General features: G+C 48.7%; 1 protein-coding gene across 6 annotated transcripts in view; it reads left to right on the top strand.

Annotated features, from left to right (window-relative positions):
* The window catches only part of CUX1 (cut like homeobox 1), a 465,449-nt gene that overhangs the window by 240,124 nt on the left and 207,459 nt on the right, over positions 1–17,866 (top strand). For all 6 annotated transcript variants that reach the window (XM_064375707.1, XM_064375706.1, XM_064375705.1 and 3 more), the window contains exon 4: positions 9,621–9,699. In XM_064375707.1, the coding sequence (XP_064231777.1) occupies positions 9,621–9,699 (79 nt within the window). The remainder of the gene's footprint in view (positions 1–9,620; positions 9,700–17,866) is intronic.

Raw genomic sequence — 17,866 nt, 5'->3', positions numbered from 1 at the left:
GGGCCCCCACGTTACCCTGGAGAGATGAGCCTTTTTTATTTCAAAATACATAGCACTTCTTGGCCGAGTACAATGGCTTATGCCTGTAATCCCAGCACTCTGGGAGGCCGAGGTGGGCAGATCACTTGACGTCAGGTGTTTGAGACCACTGCATTCCAGTCTTGGCAAAAAAGTTAGACTCTGTCTCAAAATAAAAATGCACAAAAAATGAAGCATTGTCGCTGTGTTGCCCGGACTGATCTTAAATAGCTGGCCTCAAGCAGTCCTCCTGCCTCAGTTTCCCAGAGTGCCAGGATTACAGGTGTGATAGAGCCATGCCTTAATCCAACTTCTGATCTCAAGCTTAGTGCCGTTTCCCCTTTATCACACAATCTTCCCCTCTTCCAACTCCTGTCAAAAATAAACAGTCAAGCTTCAAAACAAACACACAAAAATCCTTCAGCTCTCAAGATATTGGTTGTTTAGTCTTTATTTTTACTGTATTTTACTCTCTCCCAGGCTGGGGTGCAGTAGCAAGATCTTAGCTCACTGCAACCTTTGCCTCCTGGGTTCAAGTGATTCTCCTGCCTCAGCCTCCCAAGTAGCTGGGATTACAGGCATGTGCTACTTTGCCAGGCTAATTGTTGTGTTTTTAGTAGAGACGGGGTTGCACCATGTTGGCCAGGCTGGTCTTGAACTCCTGGCCTCAAGCGATCTGCCTGCCTCGGCCTCCCAAAGTGTTGGGATTACAGGCGAGAGCCACCGCGCCTGGCACTCTATGTTACTCTCTTAGAGATATGACCAACTGTTGAGATCTGTAACCATCAGCTTTCACTAGATTATGCCACAGTAACAGCAGACTGCTCCAAATCTCAGTGGCGTGTGGCAACCAAAAATCATTTCTTGTTCCTATGTCGTGTTGTCTGGGGGTTGGCCGTGGCTGTGCCCCAGCCCCATGGGTGGTCCTCATTTGGGAATCTCAGTGGAAGAATCATGTTCTATAAGGTCCTCAAAGCAAAGGGAGCGAGTACAGTGGCCCTTAAATCTTACACTCAGATAAGACACCGTTACTTAGATGCCATTGGCCAAAGCATTTCACGTGGCCACACCTGACCTCACTGGGCCAGGAAAGCAGCCACAGGGAAGTTGCTGTTATAGCACACGTCACGTGGCAGTGAACAGTGTGATGCCTCCTCCAAGGGAGCACGGATGGTGGCAGGGAGCAGCAACACCGTAGTCCATGTGACTCCGGGAACCCACAGCACAGCGCTGCTGGAACTCACATGGCTGGGCACTTTCTCACCCCTTCCATATCTCAGAGATCTGGTGGGTGTCAATGAACTTGTTTTCCAAACTAGACTGAGTTTTTATGCTGTTGTAAGCAAATACTGATTGAGAGTTAGATTAAAATACCTTCCTACAGACATTTATCTGTAATTTTTTTTTGAGACAGGGTCTCACTGTCACCCAGGCAGGAGTGCAGTGGTGCAATCATACCTCATTGTAGCCTTGACCTCCTGGGCTCAAGCCATCCTCGCAAGAGCTGGGACCACAGGCATGCACCACCACACCCACCCAGCTAATTTTTTTGTTTTTTGTAGCGACAGGGTCTTGCTACGTTGCCCAGGCTGATCTCAAATTCCTACACTCAAGCGATCCTCCTGCTTCAGCCTCCCAAAGTGCTGGGATTATAGGCATGAGCTACTGCACCTGCACATTTGTCTTTAAATGTAACACATTATGTTAAAAAAACCTCAACCGTGCTGGGCGCGGTGGCGCGTGCCTGTAGTCCCAGCTACTCGGGAGGCTGAGGCTAGAGGATCGCTTGAGCCCAGGAGTTCTGGGCTGTAGTGGGCTATGCCAATCGGGTGTCCGCACTAAGTTTGGCATCAATATGGTGACCTCCCAGGAGCGGGGGACCACCAGGTTGCCTAAGGAGGGGTGAACCGGCCCAGGTCAGAAATGGAGCAGGTCAAAACTCCCGTGCTGATCAGTAGGGGGATCGCGCCTGTGAATAGCCACTGCACTCCAGCCTGGGCAACATAGTGAGACCCCGTCTCTATTTTTTTTAAAAAAAATTTTAAAAAAAAGAGAAAAGAAAAACAAACCTCAACCTTATGAAAGTGGTGTTGAAAAGATAACCGTGGAATCCAGTGGAAGCCATTAGCAGGTATGTGCAGGTCACTGCAGGAAGACGGCTGGAGAGCGCTGTGGGGTGTGTACGGTGGAGAAAGACACCTCCCAGGAGCTGCTGCAAGCCAGGTGACCATCGTTATCTCACAGCACGCAAAACAAATGCTTACTACAGAGAGAACTCTTTACATATTAAGCATTTTCCTTTTTTTTGAGACAGAGTCTCACTCTGTCGCTTAGGCTGGAGTGCAGTGGCGTGATCTCGGCTCACTGCAACCTCCGCCTCCCAGCTCAGGATTCTCATGCCTCAGCCTTCCAGGAAGCTGGGATTACAGGCATCTACCACCACACCTGACTAATTTTTGTGTTTTTAGAGAGACAAGGTTTTACTGTGTTGGCCAGGCTGGTCGTGTACTCCTGAACTCAGGTGATCCACCCACCTTGGCCTCCCAAAGTGCTGGGATTATAGGCATGAGCCACTGTGCCTGGTCAAGAACTCTTTACATATTAAGCATTTTCATAAAGATTTGAACCTGGATTCTTGAACACTTGGGTCACATCTGCAGCCCATGTGGTTGGCCATTGAGGAAGATATTAAAAGCATGTTAAGGACCCACTGTGTGACTGTGGTCAGGCAGAAAAGCAGGTGATGCTACAGCTTAGTTTTCCAGGAATTCAGGATCCCTGAGTCATACAGCCTTATCTGTCATCCTAGAACTCCAGGACAGCCCCAGGTGGTGTGGGAGTGGCCGCAGCTGGGAGATGGATCTGCCCTGAGCCTGGGGATCAGAGTAGCATTCCTGGGAGGCGCCTTCCAGGCGGAGGGGAAATTGCTCATGTGTTCAGGGAACTGGGAGTGACTGGGTGTGGCAAGAGGTGAGCCTGAAAAAGAGGCTGGTCCCTCAGAGCAGGACAGGTTTTACCTAAGTCCACAGGCCAGTGTCTGACCTTCTTTAGATCCGCCCCAGTTTAGCTTCTTCTCAATGGTTTTGTGTTTCTGTGAGAGTGTATGTGAGATGGGGCTTTGCCATGTTGCCCAGGTTGGTCTTGAACTCCTGGGCTCAAGCGATCCTCCCATCTTGGCCTCCCAAAGTGCTGGGATTACAGGCAGGAGCCACCGTGCCCGGCCCTAAATGGTTTTAAGGGCGTGGTACCTACCTCAAGCTAAAGTGCATGCCTGAGGGAGCTGGAACCCTAGCCTAGGACCCCCTGTTCAGCAGTCCTTGCCTTAATACCTTGCCATAGGCATTTGCTCATTCACAGATCCCTCCCCTCTTAGAGGGAGCTGTGTTACCAAGCCTGGTCTGGCACCTCCAAGGCATGCAATGGGCAGGCTGGGCTCCCTGCAGGCAGGCGGGTGGGTCAGGGGCATGAAGATGAGCAGGACACTGTCCCTTCCTGCCTCCCTGGCACGGGTGCTCTTCCTGGCCGGTAGCCGTGTGGACATTTGGGGGAAGCTATTCTGTGTGTTAGAGTCACTCTGATGTGTCTGGTACAGTGGCCACCCCCAGGGTAGGTCAGTGACTCACCCAGCCCCAGGAGATGGCTGCTGTGCAGATGAGGTGAGGCTGACATTCAAAGGCCTGGTTCCCTCCCTCCCTCCAGACGTAAAACATGGCCAGCCCCAGGATAACAGGCCCAACTCGAGGTCTGGAGGAAGTGGCGTGTGTACTGGGCTTCAGCATAGGTAACTTCTGAGTGGTTGGGCTTTTTTCTGTTTGGCTTTGTTTTGAGATGGAACCTTGCTCTGTCACCCAGGCTGGAATGCAGTGGTGCGATCTCGGCTCACTGCAACCTCCACCTCACAGGTCCAAGTGATTCTTCTGTCTCAGCTTCCGGAGTAGCTGGGATTATAGGCCGCACCACCATGCCTAGCTAATTTTTCTTTTTCTTTCTTTCTTTTTTTTTTAAATCAGAACTCTTGAGCCACCGGCTAATTTTTCTATAGTTAGTAGAGATGGTTTTACCATGTTGGTCAGGCTGGTCTTGAACTCCTAATCTCGTGATCCGCCCGCGTCTGCCCCCCAAAATGCTGGGATTACAGGCATGAGCCACCATACCCAGCCCAATTTTTATTATTTTTTATTAAGATAGGGTCTCGCTCTGTCATCGAGGCTGGAGTGCAGTGGCTCAATGATAGCTCACTCCAGCCTTGAACCCCTGGGCTCAAGTGAACCTCCCACCTCAGCCTCTGAGTAGCTGGGACCACAGGCATATACCACTATGCCTGGCTAATTGATTTGTTTGTAGAGATGGGGTCTCACTGTGCTGCCCAGGCTGGCCTTTAACTCCTGCCTGCGTTTCCTGAAGTGTTGGGATTACAGGCGTGAGCCACCTCACTCAGCCTTGAGGCCCATTCTTGTCTCGGCCAATGGCCACAGAAGTCAGAACAGTGAAGGAGCATACAAAGTATCCAAATTCCTAGAATCCACAAATTCTTCCAGACATGTTTGGAAATCTTACATGGGGCTGAGGGGACTTAATCATTTAGAAGAGGATCTTTTAAGTCATCTCTTTTCAGAAACCTCATGGTCCATTTGCATGGTGAATGATTAAACTCACTGGCCTGACCGTGTTCCTCGGGACGGGAATGGAGTTTCCCTATGTGAGTGGAAGAGGGCATGGGGAGAGGACTGGAAACCATGGTCCCTGTGATGCAGCTCTAATGAGTGAAGGAACACTAGGGTTTTGGGTTTTATGCCAGTTTACATAAAACGACATGGACACACGTGGAGTGTTTTTTTTTTTTTAATTGTTTGTTTTTTTGTCTTTTTGAGACAGAGTCTCGCTCTGTTGCCAGGCTGGAGTGCAGTGGCATGATCTTGGCTCACTGCAACCTCCACCTCCTGGGTTGAAGCGATTCCCCTGCCTCAGCCTCCCGAGTAGCTGGGATTACAGGCATGAACCCAGCTAATTTTTATATTTTTCTAAAGATGGGGTTTCACCATGTTGGCCAGGCTGGTCTTGAACTTCTGACTTTGTGATCCACAGGCCTTGGCCTCCCAACGTGATGGGATTACAGGTGTGAGCCACTGTGCCTGGCTTGATGGAGTGGTTTTAAGGAGCTGAGAGTTTAATTGGCAAGAAAGGAAAGAAAAGGCAGAAGGAAGAGGCTCCCCCGTACAGAGACAGAGGGAGGGGGGCTCCAAATCTGAAAGCAGAGATCCCCAAGTGGAGTGGAAGACAGCCAGGTATATATAGAGGCTGGAGGAGGCAGTCTGAATTGCATAGGGCTTAGGGGATTGGTTTGACCAGGTATGTTATTTATGTAGCCCGCAAAAAAACTGGCCTTCCCACCCTCGCCTTGTAATATGCAAATGCAGCACGTCCTAATGTTCTACACGTGTGGATACATGTGGGGACAGCCATGTTGCCAGGGACATGCAGGGGCAAGAGCAAGAGGGCAGTGGTGGGAATTGCCATTTGGGGTGGACCCAGTTTTTAACGGCTGGTGTTTGCATATTAAGGTTGCTGACTGGGCATTAAGAGCCAGGCTTTACAAGAAATGCTTTCGGAGCAGCTTTAAAAGAAATGAAAACTTTTCCTCCTTATCTGCCTAAAAGAATTTCTTAGTAACTCATGCCACACCTGTGCTGGAACCAAGTGCCACTCACCAAGTGGCTTAAACATCAGAAGTTTATTCTCTCCGGTTTCGGGAGGGCAGAAGTCCAAGATCCTGGTGTCCACGGGGCTGGTTCCTTCTGAGGAATGTAGGGGAGAATCTACTGTGTCCCTGTCCCAGATTCTGGTGGTTTCCTGATCATCTTCACCTTAGAGATCGTCAGCCCAGTCTCTCCTTCATCTCCCTGTGACATCCCGCCTGTCTTCATGTCTGTCTCTGTGTCCAGGCATCTCCTTCTTATCGGAACCTATTGGACGAGGGCCCACACTAATGACTTTTCCTTATCTTGATCACCTTGCAAAGACCCTAGCTCCAAATAAGGTCACCTTCACAGGTATTGGGGGTCAAGACTTCATCATCTCTTGGGAGACACAGTTCAACCCCTTACAGCCCCGAAGTGTGCCATGTGAATTACCAAACCCCACGTCCCTGGGAATAACCGAGGCAGGAGCACAGAGGTCAGGGTCCTTCCAGAGTCCAGCCCTTGCCTGTGGGAGACACAGCCACCCATCACCCACCACCGGAATCCCTGGAAAGTGAGGGGCCCTCCATAGGCAGATCCTAAGCCAGGAAGAAAAACCTCTGTGTGGCCGTCAAGCGGTACGGACAGCAGCCAGGGCGTCTGCCCAGCTTTCTGGACAGACCCTGCTACCCACCTGCCTCTCTTAGAAGAGCCCCCAGGAAGTGTTCCAATTCATCTGGAGAAGTAACTCCAAATCCGTTTCTTACTCCAGAGACGTATAATATGTGGGCTTAGGTACAATTGAAACAATGCCATTTCGACAGTTCCCAAAATTTGTAATAGATACTGAGAAAGATACATGATATGACAGTGAAAGAAATCACGACGCACAATTTTACGTACAGGTTGATTTTGAAGACGTACACACACGTGTTTTAAACAACTTGACTGAGATGTAATTCACATACCATATAATTCACCCATTTAAAGTCTGCAGTCCATTGACTTTTAGGATATTCACAAAGTTATACAGCTGTCACCACAGACCATTGTAAAACATTTTTTTTTAATTTATTATTTTTTTTTATAGAGACAGGCTTTCACCATGTTGGCCAGGCGGGTCTTGAACTCCTGACCTCATGATCCACCCACCTCGGCCTCCCAAAGTGCTGGGATTACAGATGTGCACCACCACACCCAGCCCTTTTTTTTTTTTGAGATGGAGTTTTGCTCTCGTTGCCCCAGGCTGGAGTGTAATGGCGCGATCTCCACTTACTGCAGCCTCCACCTCCCAAGTTCAAGCGATTCTCCTGCCTCAGCCTCCCCAATAGCTGGGATTACAGGCATGCGCCACCATGATAATTTTGTATTTTTAGTAGAGATAGGGTTTCTCCATGTTGGTCAGGCTGGTCTTGAACTCTCGACCTCAGGTGATCCACCCACCTCGTCTCCCAACATGCTGGGATTATAGGCGTGAGCCACCGTGCCTGGCTATAAAACATTTTCATCACCCCAAAAGGAAATCCCACACTCTTCAGTTGGCATCCACCAGCCCCTCCTCCCCACCCACCCCCAGTCTGAGACCACTCTAGTGTATGATGCATCTCTCTCTTGTTTGCTGGTATGTCAGCATTTCATGCAGCTTTTTTTTTTTTTTTTTGAGACAGAGTCTCACTCTGTTGCCCAGGCTGGAATGCAGTGGCGTGATGTTGGCTCACTGCAACCTCTGCCTCCCAGGTTTAAGCAGTTCTCCTGTCTCAGCCTCCTGAGTAGCTGGGTTCACAGGTGCACACCACCACACACCCAGCTAATTTTTGCATTTTTAGTAGACGTGGGGTTTCACCATGTTGGCCAGGCTGGTCTCAAACTCCTGACCTCGTGATCTATCTGCCTCGGCCTCCCAAAGTGCTGGGATTACATGCGTGAGCCACCACACCTGGCCCAGAATCACAGGGTTGATATCTTACTGGGTTGTGGTGGAGATGGGGCAGCAGACGGGGTGGTGGTGGAATGTGTCTGAGTTCCAAACAACTGACTTCAAATTGGAATCCTGGTGCACAGCTTGTTAGAAGTTGGAAATGCTTGCACTGCTCTAGTCTGCTGTGCGTTTGATTTTCTAGACCCAGCTCCCACTAGCCCTCATCCCCCAGTCCTGAGCGTCCCACATCCTTAGTCAGGGGACCTCTCTCAGCCCTTAACTGCCAGGTGGCTCAGGTGAGAGGCCCTGGAATTAAACCACATCCTTTGCCTCTTAAAAATAACATTGGAGACAGCATAGTTCAAGGAGGGGACAGAAGGAATATATAATTTGGCGTCATTTGCCTGAGCCAGTATGAATTGGTGCATGTGCAGTCTTGCGTGCTTCGGCTGTAAAGAGTGATCTGTTGTCTCAGCAAATGTGTAGGTAAGCTAAATATGCTAACAAGTTGGTCCAACCATGTCAGGCTCTTTGCATGTGCATCCGGCATAGTCGATGAATAGACGTCCACGTGGAGGAAACTGGCTCAGCTAGTCAGTTCACAAAACAAACCAACCCTGGCCACCGTCACAAAACCTCACCAGTTGCCTAATCTGGAATCCCAGGCACCGTCCTCGGTTTGCCTTGTTCTTCTGGGCCTCACGTCAACTGTGTGTGCTGCCGATCTCTCCAGCACCTCTGCCTCCTCCTCAACACCCGCAGCCACTGCCCAGCGCATCTCACTTGGATGAGAGCAATGACGTCTGAGTGGTCTCTTCCTCCCTGCCCTCTCCTGTGTTCCTTCCACCCTGACTGCTGCCCAGGTGATAAGGATCACCCAGTACCACATGCCCTTGTGCCCCTCATGATCTAACCCACTTGCTTGTCCAGCTGTGTCACCCCCAGCTCCCGCATATGTATCTGCATTCCCACCCGGCAGACTCTCACAGTTCCCCATGCCCCGTGGTGTGTTGTAGCCCCGTTGGTGGGCTCTTAATCTGGACTTCAGGAATGGAGCACAAGCTGACATGTGAATAAGTGTCTTAAAACAGAGAACATGTAGGCCGGGCACAGTGGCTCACGCCTGTAATCCCAGCACTTTGGGAGGCTGAGGCGGGTGAATTACCTGAGGTCAGGAGTTCGAGACCAGCCTGGCCAACATGGTGAAACCTCATCTCTACTAAAAATACAAAAATTAGCCATGCGTGATTACAGGTGGCAGGCACCTGCAATCCCAGGTACTCAGGAGGCAGACATTCCAGCTATCTCTTGAACCTGGGAGGCAGAGGTTGCAGTGAGCCGACATCACACCAGTGCACTCTAGCCTGGGCAACAGAGTGAGACCCCGTCTCCAAAAAATAAAAAAAGAATTTTATGAAATTCTTTCCTCTGGGCATTTGAATGTGTTTTTCCGTTTATATGCAATGTCTTACTGGCCACCTGAGTGAAATGCTTTGTAAGACTGCTCCAAGGTCACAGCTTTCCTTCCTGAGGTTCCCTTCCCCCTGTCCCCAAGGATTTAATTACTTGTTAATTACATACCTGTTTCCCTCCTAGACCCTGAGCTCCTGGGAGTAGAAACTGTCTCTTCCTGCCCACCCCTGACCCTCAGCAGTGTCTAGCACATGGCTAGCCCTTAGTCAGTGCTTGCAGAAGGAAAAAGACCAGGAAGGGCACGCCAGACCATTCTTCTCTATGAAAGACCCACCCAGTGTTCCCTGCTGTATAGTGAATGGCTCTATACTCCCAGATCTCTGCTCCTCCCTCGTTTACCTTCACGAACTGGGCCCTTTTGTGTTTGCAAGGATTTCCTCTAAGAGGTTGAAGCCCAGTTGTCAAACATGTACTCGGACGAATCAGACTTCTCCTTGATACAGGAATTCACTAGATGTGTAATGCTTTGTAAATTACCTCTTGACAGATGTTAAGCTCTTTGTTTTTCTTTTCTTTCTTTCCTTCCCATTCAGATTGATGCACTGAGTAAAAGAAGCAAGGAAGCTGAAGCAGCTTTCTTGAATGTCTACAAAAGATTGATTGACGTCCCAGGTAAGCCCTGGCACTGATGGCCCACCAGTGGGGGGCTTTGTGTCTGGTGAATTGGTGAGTTTTGGGCTCATTTTTATTGGCTTTCCTGAGAAAAATAAATAATACCATTAGTCGCAACTTCCCCTAGGAAACCAGGGAGTGCCTCACACGTGAATCCTCCAAGAGCCAGTCTTTGGATATGGAAGGAAATTTGATGCACTTGTTGAAGGACTCGTGTAATCTCTAGGGGATGATTTCATAAAAGCAGAGTCCCAAATCTCTGGGGCTACAGCATAGAACGCTGCACATACCACAGAGGAGATACAGAGCCAATGCTTGTGTGCTGTGCAGAAGTCCCTTGTACTGTCCATTGCCACCTTCAGGACTTTAGGAATGGCCCTACCAAGACACCTGGAGTGTCCTGCTCCCCCTGCCAGGTCACCCAAGATCAGTGGCCCCGGACAAGTCCTTCACTTAAGGGTTATGGGCAGAGGGTAACTTATAATCCCTGCAGCTACAAGCAAGTATTTCCATTGTTTCTTTTATTTTTTTTCTAAGTTTACTTATTTATTCATTTTTGAGACAGAGTCTCGCTCTGTTGCCCAGGCTGGAGTGCAGTGGTGCAATCTCCATTCATGGCAACCTGCACCTGCCGGGCTCAAACGGTCCTCCTACATCAACCTCCCAGGTAGCCGGGAGGTGCATGCCAACACACTTAGCTAATTTTTGTATTTTTTGTACAGATGAGGTCTCACTGTGTTGCCCAGGCTGGTCTCCAACTCCTGGGCTCAAGTGATCCTCCCACTTCAGCCTCCTAAAGTGCTGTGGGATTATAGGTAGGAGCGACTGCACCACCTTTAATCTCTTAAAGGGACTGAAGAATTAAAATTTAAATAATGTTTGTGAGGCATTCTGAGAGATAATGGCTTCCTATTCTCTATTCTGGAAAAGTGAAAATGCATGTTTCAAGTGCCTTGAGCTCTATGGTCCTATTTGTGGGTCCTCAATTGCCTTAGAATCTCGAGTAAAGTGATGGATATAACCATGTGGGGCCCAGCTCAGCCCTAGGGAGATGCTGATCAGAAAATTAGGAAAGTCATTTGATGTTTTTCTCCACCAAGCAAGGAATTCGAATTACTACCACCCTCCCCTCCCCACCAATTACAGTTGTGCACTTGCCCTTGTTAGCAGTTCTCTGAATATCATTGACATCATCAGAGCTACATTAACAGAGCGAGGCAGGCACAGGTCTCCTTTGTACCTGTACTTGGGTTCTGATTCAGGTCCACCATGGGCTTTGCTGTCCCCTCTTGGAACTGGGATTAAAAGCTGTCGCACCGGGACGACAGAAAGCAGTTGGGACAGGGAGTGGGGAGATCCAGATTCTCCTTCCCTGGACTTGTTAAGAGTTCTTGATGACATTCCTTTTCCTCTCTGGACTTCAGTGCTGTCATCTGTAAAATAAAACAGATGGAACAGGGTTGGGTAACAGCCTAACCGTAGAGAATGTACTGTCTTGGGAGTTTATCTAATTATTAGTTCCAAATTCTAGCCTTTGGTTTTCTGTGGGAGTTTGTATCTGACTAGGAGTTCCCTGAAGAATCTGACCGAGCCTCATGAGGAAGCTCCTTCACGGTAAAATGGATCAGAGAGTTACCGCTGGAGGGTGTCCAGGTTCTTGGTGTTTTGCAATGAATTGGACAAAACGCACAAAGCAAGGAAAGAATGAAGCAACCAAAGCAGAGATTACTGAAAATGAAAGTACACTCCACAGGTTGGGAATGGGCTGAGCACCTGCTCAAGGGCACAGATACAGAATCGAGTCACCCCCTAGAGGTCTCCCGTTGGCCAGTTGGTGTTTACCCCATGTAAATGAAGTGGTGGCCTCCAATCAGTCCAATTGGTTGTAGAAAGCAACCAACCAGAGGCTGAAGGGAAGTTACAAAGGTCACACTCCTAGCAAACATCTTGATTGGTTGTGGAAAGTAACCAATCAGAGGCTAAAGTTCAGTTATAAAGTTGCACTTCTTTGCAAATGAAGCTTGGCTCTGCAGTCAGTCTGATTGGTTGCAGCCAATCAGAGACTGAAGTTACAAAGTTACCCTCCTATGCAAACATCTGATTGGTTGTAGAAAGCAACCAATCAGAGGTACTTTCAATTTCCCATCTGCAGGGCAGAAAACGGTGGGGGTTTGCAAAGGAAGTAGCCTCTGGTCCTTTTGTTACTTAGGCGTGGAAAGTGAGGGTTTTCTTTCGATTTATTTCAAGGAAGTCAGGGTGAATTGGCCTTCGGTTTTCTGCCTGCACGCCCTGTTCTCCTGCCTTAAGAGCACACTGACCCTCAGGCATCAGCAGCCTGGCGGGTATCACTGGCATTTTCTTGTGCGTAAGGTGGTGGCTGAGAATTTTCTGTCTGGACTGTGTCATGTCCATACTGACACAGGCATAAAGAATTACAGAAAAAGTATGACCCGGGCTTTGAGAAATCTTATTTTGTGTTGCGAAAGAGTTCATTCTTTGACTTTTTGTTGCTTCCTCGGGCTCAGGAAGGTTCTGCTCCAGCCTATTTCCAGAAGTTCTTGCTACCACTTCTGGGAGCAGGATCTCAAAAGTGAGTGTTTTCCAGCTGAGAACTTTGTCTAGTTGGTGACTTAGTCAATAGAAGACTGACCCACTTCATTTTTGCCAGAGACCCAAAGACTCTTTAGCACCTGTTTTCAAAATAATCTGTAATCTTTTTTGTTTTTCTTGCTGTCACACAGGCTGGAGTGCAGTGGTGCAGTCTGTCCTCACTATAGCATCTACCTCCCAGGTTCCGGAGGTTCTCCTGCCTCAGCCTCCCACATAGCAGGGATTACAGGTGCCTGCCACCACACCCAGCTAATTTTTATATTTTAGAGAGATGGGATTTCACCATGTTGGCCAGATTGGTCTCAAACTCCTGACCTCAAGTGATCCACCCGCCTTGGCACTCCAAAGTGCTGGGATTACAGGCATGAGCCACCGTGCCTGGCCTCCCTGCTGTTTTCTAAATAACCTGTAATCTCTTTTCAAAACGTGGAATTTGCACATCGGTTTTTCCCTAGTGAAATTTTTCAACTGGGCAGCCACTTTAAAATGTTGCTTAGGTTTCTTTCTCTGCAGTTATTTTCTGTGTTAATTTCCCAGAGCAAAAGAAGAGACCATTCTTCTCACCAGCGTTCCTCTTTATCTGAGTAGACCTTGTCCATGTACATGTACAGATTTTATAGAATTTTGATCATAGCATGTGTATATATTCATATTCTGCCTTTCTTCCTTAATATTATGATTCTTATTACCCTAAGCATTTTTCTATATTGGTGGTATTCTTCACAGTTTTTATTTCTGGCCAGGGAATTGAAGTGTGCAGTTTAAATTGATGAATGGTGGGAGTAAAGAATGTTTGATATTTACTGTAATACTAAAAGTCAATCAGAATACATCTACATTCCACATAGATAACTTTCACCCACCGCCTCCCAGGTATTTCTTACAAATGCTGTGATCTGCCAGATCTAACAAGTTACTTGCAAAGCAGGAATGGAGCTCGGAGCACTCTCCCTGTGTTTTGAAGTCTGATTATTGCTCAGAGGCAGTCATTCTGTGGCTGAGGCTTACAGGAAGGGCCTGGTCAATAGTGATGATGCATTTACTGACAGTCACTCAGTTGCGGGGAGTCGGGGTGCCTTAACTGTCTGCATACTTCAGGCCATAGTCCAGTGGAATCCAGAAACATTTGTAGGATGTGGTAAATTCTGCTAGTTGCAAGATACAGCAACTCACACTGTCACAGAAAAAGGGAGGCAGCCCTTGGGGATAATGCAACAGGCATTTCAGCTATGTACCATGCAGCCCTACTCCTGGAGCACAGGGAGAGCCACCAAGCTGGCCCCAGGAACAGCAGAGCCAGAGTCCCACCCAGCCTGAGAGTGACAGACCCTTGACCGAACCAGCTCCCACCGCTGCCCCTTCCTGAAGTTTTATTTATTTGTGTATTTCCTTGTTGCTTATCTCTGGGTCTCATTAGAGTGACAGCTCCGTGAGGACAGGGCTTTGCATTGTGGCTCTCTGCCCAGCACCTGGCATGCAACAGGTGGGAAGTGGTGAATGACTGAAGGAGTCAGTTGACCCAAATCCCCACCACTCCCCAAGTCCTCAGCCCCAGGGTTCACCAAGGGTTGCACTGGTGACTGTTAGAGCTTTGTCCCTGGTCCCAGGCTCACTCCTGAGTGTCAACCTGCATATCCAAGTGCCACCTGGACTTTCCCGATAGGATGGCGTGGCGGGCACCCTTCACCCACCCAATGTGTCCGGCAGAAGCTGTCTTTTTCCTGCATTTCTTCTTTTGGCAGACGGCATCACCTCCCACCTTGCTGCTCATGTTCTGATCTTTTTGTTTTTCTTGAGATGGGGTCTCACTTTGTTGCCCAGGCTGGAGTGCAGTGGTGCAATCTCAGTACACTGCAACCTCCACCTCCCCGGTTCAAGTGATTCTCCTGCCTCAGCCTCCTGAGTAGCTGGGATTATAGGCTTGCACCACCACGCCCGGCTAATTTTTGTATTTTTATAGAGATGGGTTTTCACCATGTTGGCCAGGCTGGTCTCGAACTCCTGACCTCAGATGATCTGCCCACCTCAGCCTCCCAAAATGCTGGAATTACAGGCGTGAACCACCACACCTGGCCTGTGTTCTGAGCATTTTGTCACCAACTCTGGCCATCTGACCTCTAGGCTGTGTCTCTATTCCAGCCACTTCCCTCCACCCCACCTCCTGCCCTACACTCTGCAGTTCATGTTGATGTGAGTCTAAGCACTTGCAGGGCGGCCAGACTCCTCCTGGCTAATCTCCACTGGCCCCTCTGGTTTAACCTGCTGAGATGTCACTTCCTGACAGAAAGGCCTTCCCAGCCAGTTTAGGGGACCCTTCCCGTGCACACACGCCCTGCCCTGGGACCCTGCCCTTCTCTCTATCGTAATTCCTTGGTAACTGTTTGGCAGAGACTGGTTCAGTGCAGTTTTGTCCCTAATTACTTCCTTTGTGTCTACCCCAGTGCCTGCCATGTGGCAGAAACTCCATAAATATTTGCTAAACAAATGCAGAAATGAATGAATCAAATTATTTCTTCAAAACGCTCTCTGAGTGTTTTCTCTGGACTCAGGCTCTAACTGTTCCCACTGAACCACCCTCCCGAGGTCGAAGCTTCCCAGTGAGGGCGAGCACTGCGGAGCACTGAGACAAGTCAATTGCAGGAGAACAGAATGTATCTTTCATTGAGTTGCAGCAGTTTAATAGCTCTCCGAATGCTCATTTTACTTTGGTGTCACTCTATAAAGATTTACATGCCTGCATAGACATTTATACAGCACTTAGCATTTGGGGTTGCCCAAACCAGCACACATGCTTCTGAGACCTTCGGCTTTGGGGCCGGCCCTTGGTAGCTGGGATCTGTGTTTGGTTTACCAGATGTCACACTGGCACTCCAAGCCCAGCACCCATGGTAGGATCTCCCTTCACCTCAGCTCATCCCACATCATCGCCCAGCACCCAGGATAGGGTCTCCCTCCACCCCCGCTCTTCTCCCACCACCCTACCCGCCCACTTCTCCTTCAGTGTTCTGGCCCCTCCCTCTTCTTCATCTTCCACCTTCTGAAATCTCCTTCATATTAAAGACACCAAGGCCAGATGCAGTGGCTCACCCCTGTAACCCTAGCACTTGCCCGGAGGCCAAGGCGGGCAGATCACCTGAGGTCAGGAGTTTGAGACTAGCCTGGCCAACATGGGGAAACCCCATCTCTACTAAAAAAAATACAAAAATTAGCCAGGCATGGTGGCGGGGACCTGTAATCCCAGCTACTTGGGAGGCTGAGGCAGGACAATTGCTTGAACCCGGGAGGTGCTACTTTGGGAGGCTGAGGCAGGACAATCGCTTGAACCCGGGAGGTAGAGGTTGCAGCGAGCCGAGATGTCCAGCCTGGGTGACAGAGCAAGACTCTGTCTAAAAAATAAATAAATAAAAATTAAAAAAAAATAAAGACACCAAATAAGCATTTAGCAATATAGTAGCGTTGAACCCTCATGGTCCTGATGCACACTCTGAGCAGGTTTGATGGTTCAGACCTTGATGTTTCTGTTCTTTTCATTTGCCATCAGATCGCTTCTCATTCCTTAGTCGGTTTCGTGAGTATTATCAGACTCTCATCTCCCTGAGTGTTACTCGATTCAGTGCCTGAGACCCCAGCACCCCTCATCCTCCCACCATACCCCCAGGGCATCAGGAGCAGGCTGAGCCCAAGGAATACAACAGCCAGATCAGTTCCTGCCCTTGGAATATAGAGCCTGGTGGGAATAATATGGGCATTAAAAAGTAACTGTGACCAGGTGCAGTGGCTCACGCCTGTAATCCCAACACTTCAGGAGACTGAGGCAGCCGAATTACTTGAGCCCAGGGGTTCAAGACCAGCCTGGGCAACACGGCAAAACCCCAACTCTACAAAACATACAAAAATTAGCCATGCATGGTAGCGTACGCCTGTGGTCCCAGCTGCTCAGGAAGCCTCAGTGAGAGGATCACCTGAGCCCAGGAAGTTAAGGCTGCAGTGAGCCAAGATCATACCACTGCACTTCAGCTGGGGTGACAGAGTGGGATCCTGTCTCCAAAAAAAAAGGAGAGGAAAACATTATTGCATAAATAACAACTAAATTTTAGGTGCAATAAGCAAAGCCCACCAGGCAATGAGAGTATAGAATAAGGTGAGTCGAGCAGGAGCAGAGGCAGCTGAGGTGTCACCCACTGAGGCCAGGAGAAGCCACACGAGGCAGTTTTCTGACCAGAGAAAACAGCAGCAGGGAGGAGCTGGGACGGGAAGGAGACCAGCAGGTGGGGAGAATGTCGGGTCAACAGAGCTTAGTGAGCAGAAGAGAAGGACCCAGGAGCAACCAAGCCCTGCAGCAGCCAGATGGAGACACGGCAGTAGTCCAAGGGGCTGGGAATAATGACTCTGGGAGGCCGGGTGCAGTGGCTCACTCCTGTAATCACAGTTCTTTGGGAGGTGGAGGCAGGAGGAGTATTTGAGGCCAGGAGTTCAAGACCAGCCTGGGCAACATAGCAAAAACCCCATCTCTTAAAAAAAAAAAAATACAAGTGAGATAGGCAGCTTCTGTCCCTTACTGTAATGAAACAAGAAATAAATGTCTTTCTCTCAGATAGCTGGGAATATTCTGGAATGACTGCTTCTAACAGGCTCTTGCATAGCTGGAATTTTACTGAGTTCTGAGCAAAATTATGACAGCCTGCATAATCCATCAGTAATTAACCTTGTGTGGGTGACTTGCTCTTGCTTCTTGCTACTTTTTTTTTTTTTTTTTTTACAATGAGCATGTATTTATTTCTGCAATGGCAGGGAGCATAAATTAGTAAAATATTCAACTTGCAATCTTAGTTTCTGAATAGGCCTTATTAATTTACTACGGATAAGAACTTAGCCAAGTAGCTGTAGGATGCTTACAAGTATAAAGCACAGCCGTGACTTTTCTGTTCCAGAAACGTCTTAATAATGGTTTTGGGGTTTTTTGTTTTTTATTTTTTAGCAACGGGGTCTCTGTTGCCCAACCTGGAGTGCACTGGTACAAACACAGCTCACTTAACAGCCTCCTGGCTCAAGTGATCCTCCTGCCTCAGCCTCCTGAGTAGTAGAGGCTACAGGCACACCCCGCTATACCTGGCTAATTTTGAAACTTTTTTGTAGAGATGGGGGTCTCACTATGTGGCCCAGGCTGGTCTCAAATTCCTAGGCTAAAGCAATTCTGCCTCAGCCTCCCAAAGTACTGGGATTATACAGGCATGAGCCACCGCACCCAGCCTAGTAATGGTGTATTTGAAAGAGTTCCTAGGTAGAAGAAAGACTAGGCACTACGGAACTTCTCTGCTTTGGTTGCGAAGTTCCCTGGAAACATCTCTTCCCCAGTTGTCCTTGCCTCTGTCTGTGACCCTGCTATCAGAACCGCATTTTACTGCTTGCTAAGATGCAGTTTAGTTCCTACAGACACAAACCCTTCAAACATAAAGGCAGTGCCTGGAAGGGTTTATTTTAAGATTTAAATCTTAGGAAGTACATTACCAGTGGTATAAAATATTCATTGACTCGTGAAACACTGCGAGAAGTCACT

Source organism: Aotus nancymaae, unplaced genomic scaffold (assembly GCF_030222135.1).
Source record: "Aotus nancymaae isolate 86718 unplaced genomic scaffold, 86718_ANA_hifiasm-v0.15.2.pri h1tg000012l, whole genome shotgun sequence".
NCBI classification, from domain to species: Eukaryota; Metazoa; Chordata; class Mammalia; order Primates; family Aotidae; genus Aotus; species Aotus nancymaae.
The sequence above is the reverse complement of the archived record's forward strand: the minus strand, read 5'-3'. Positions and strand labels throughout refer to the sequence as shown.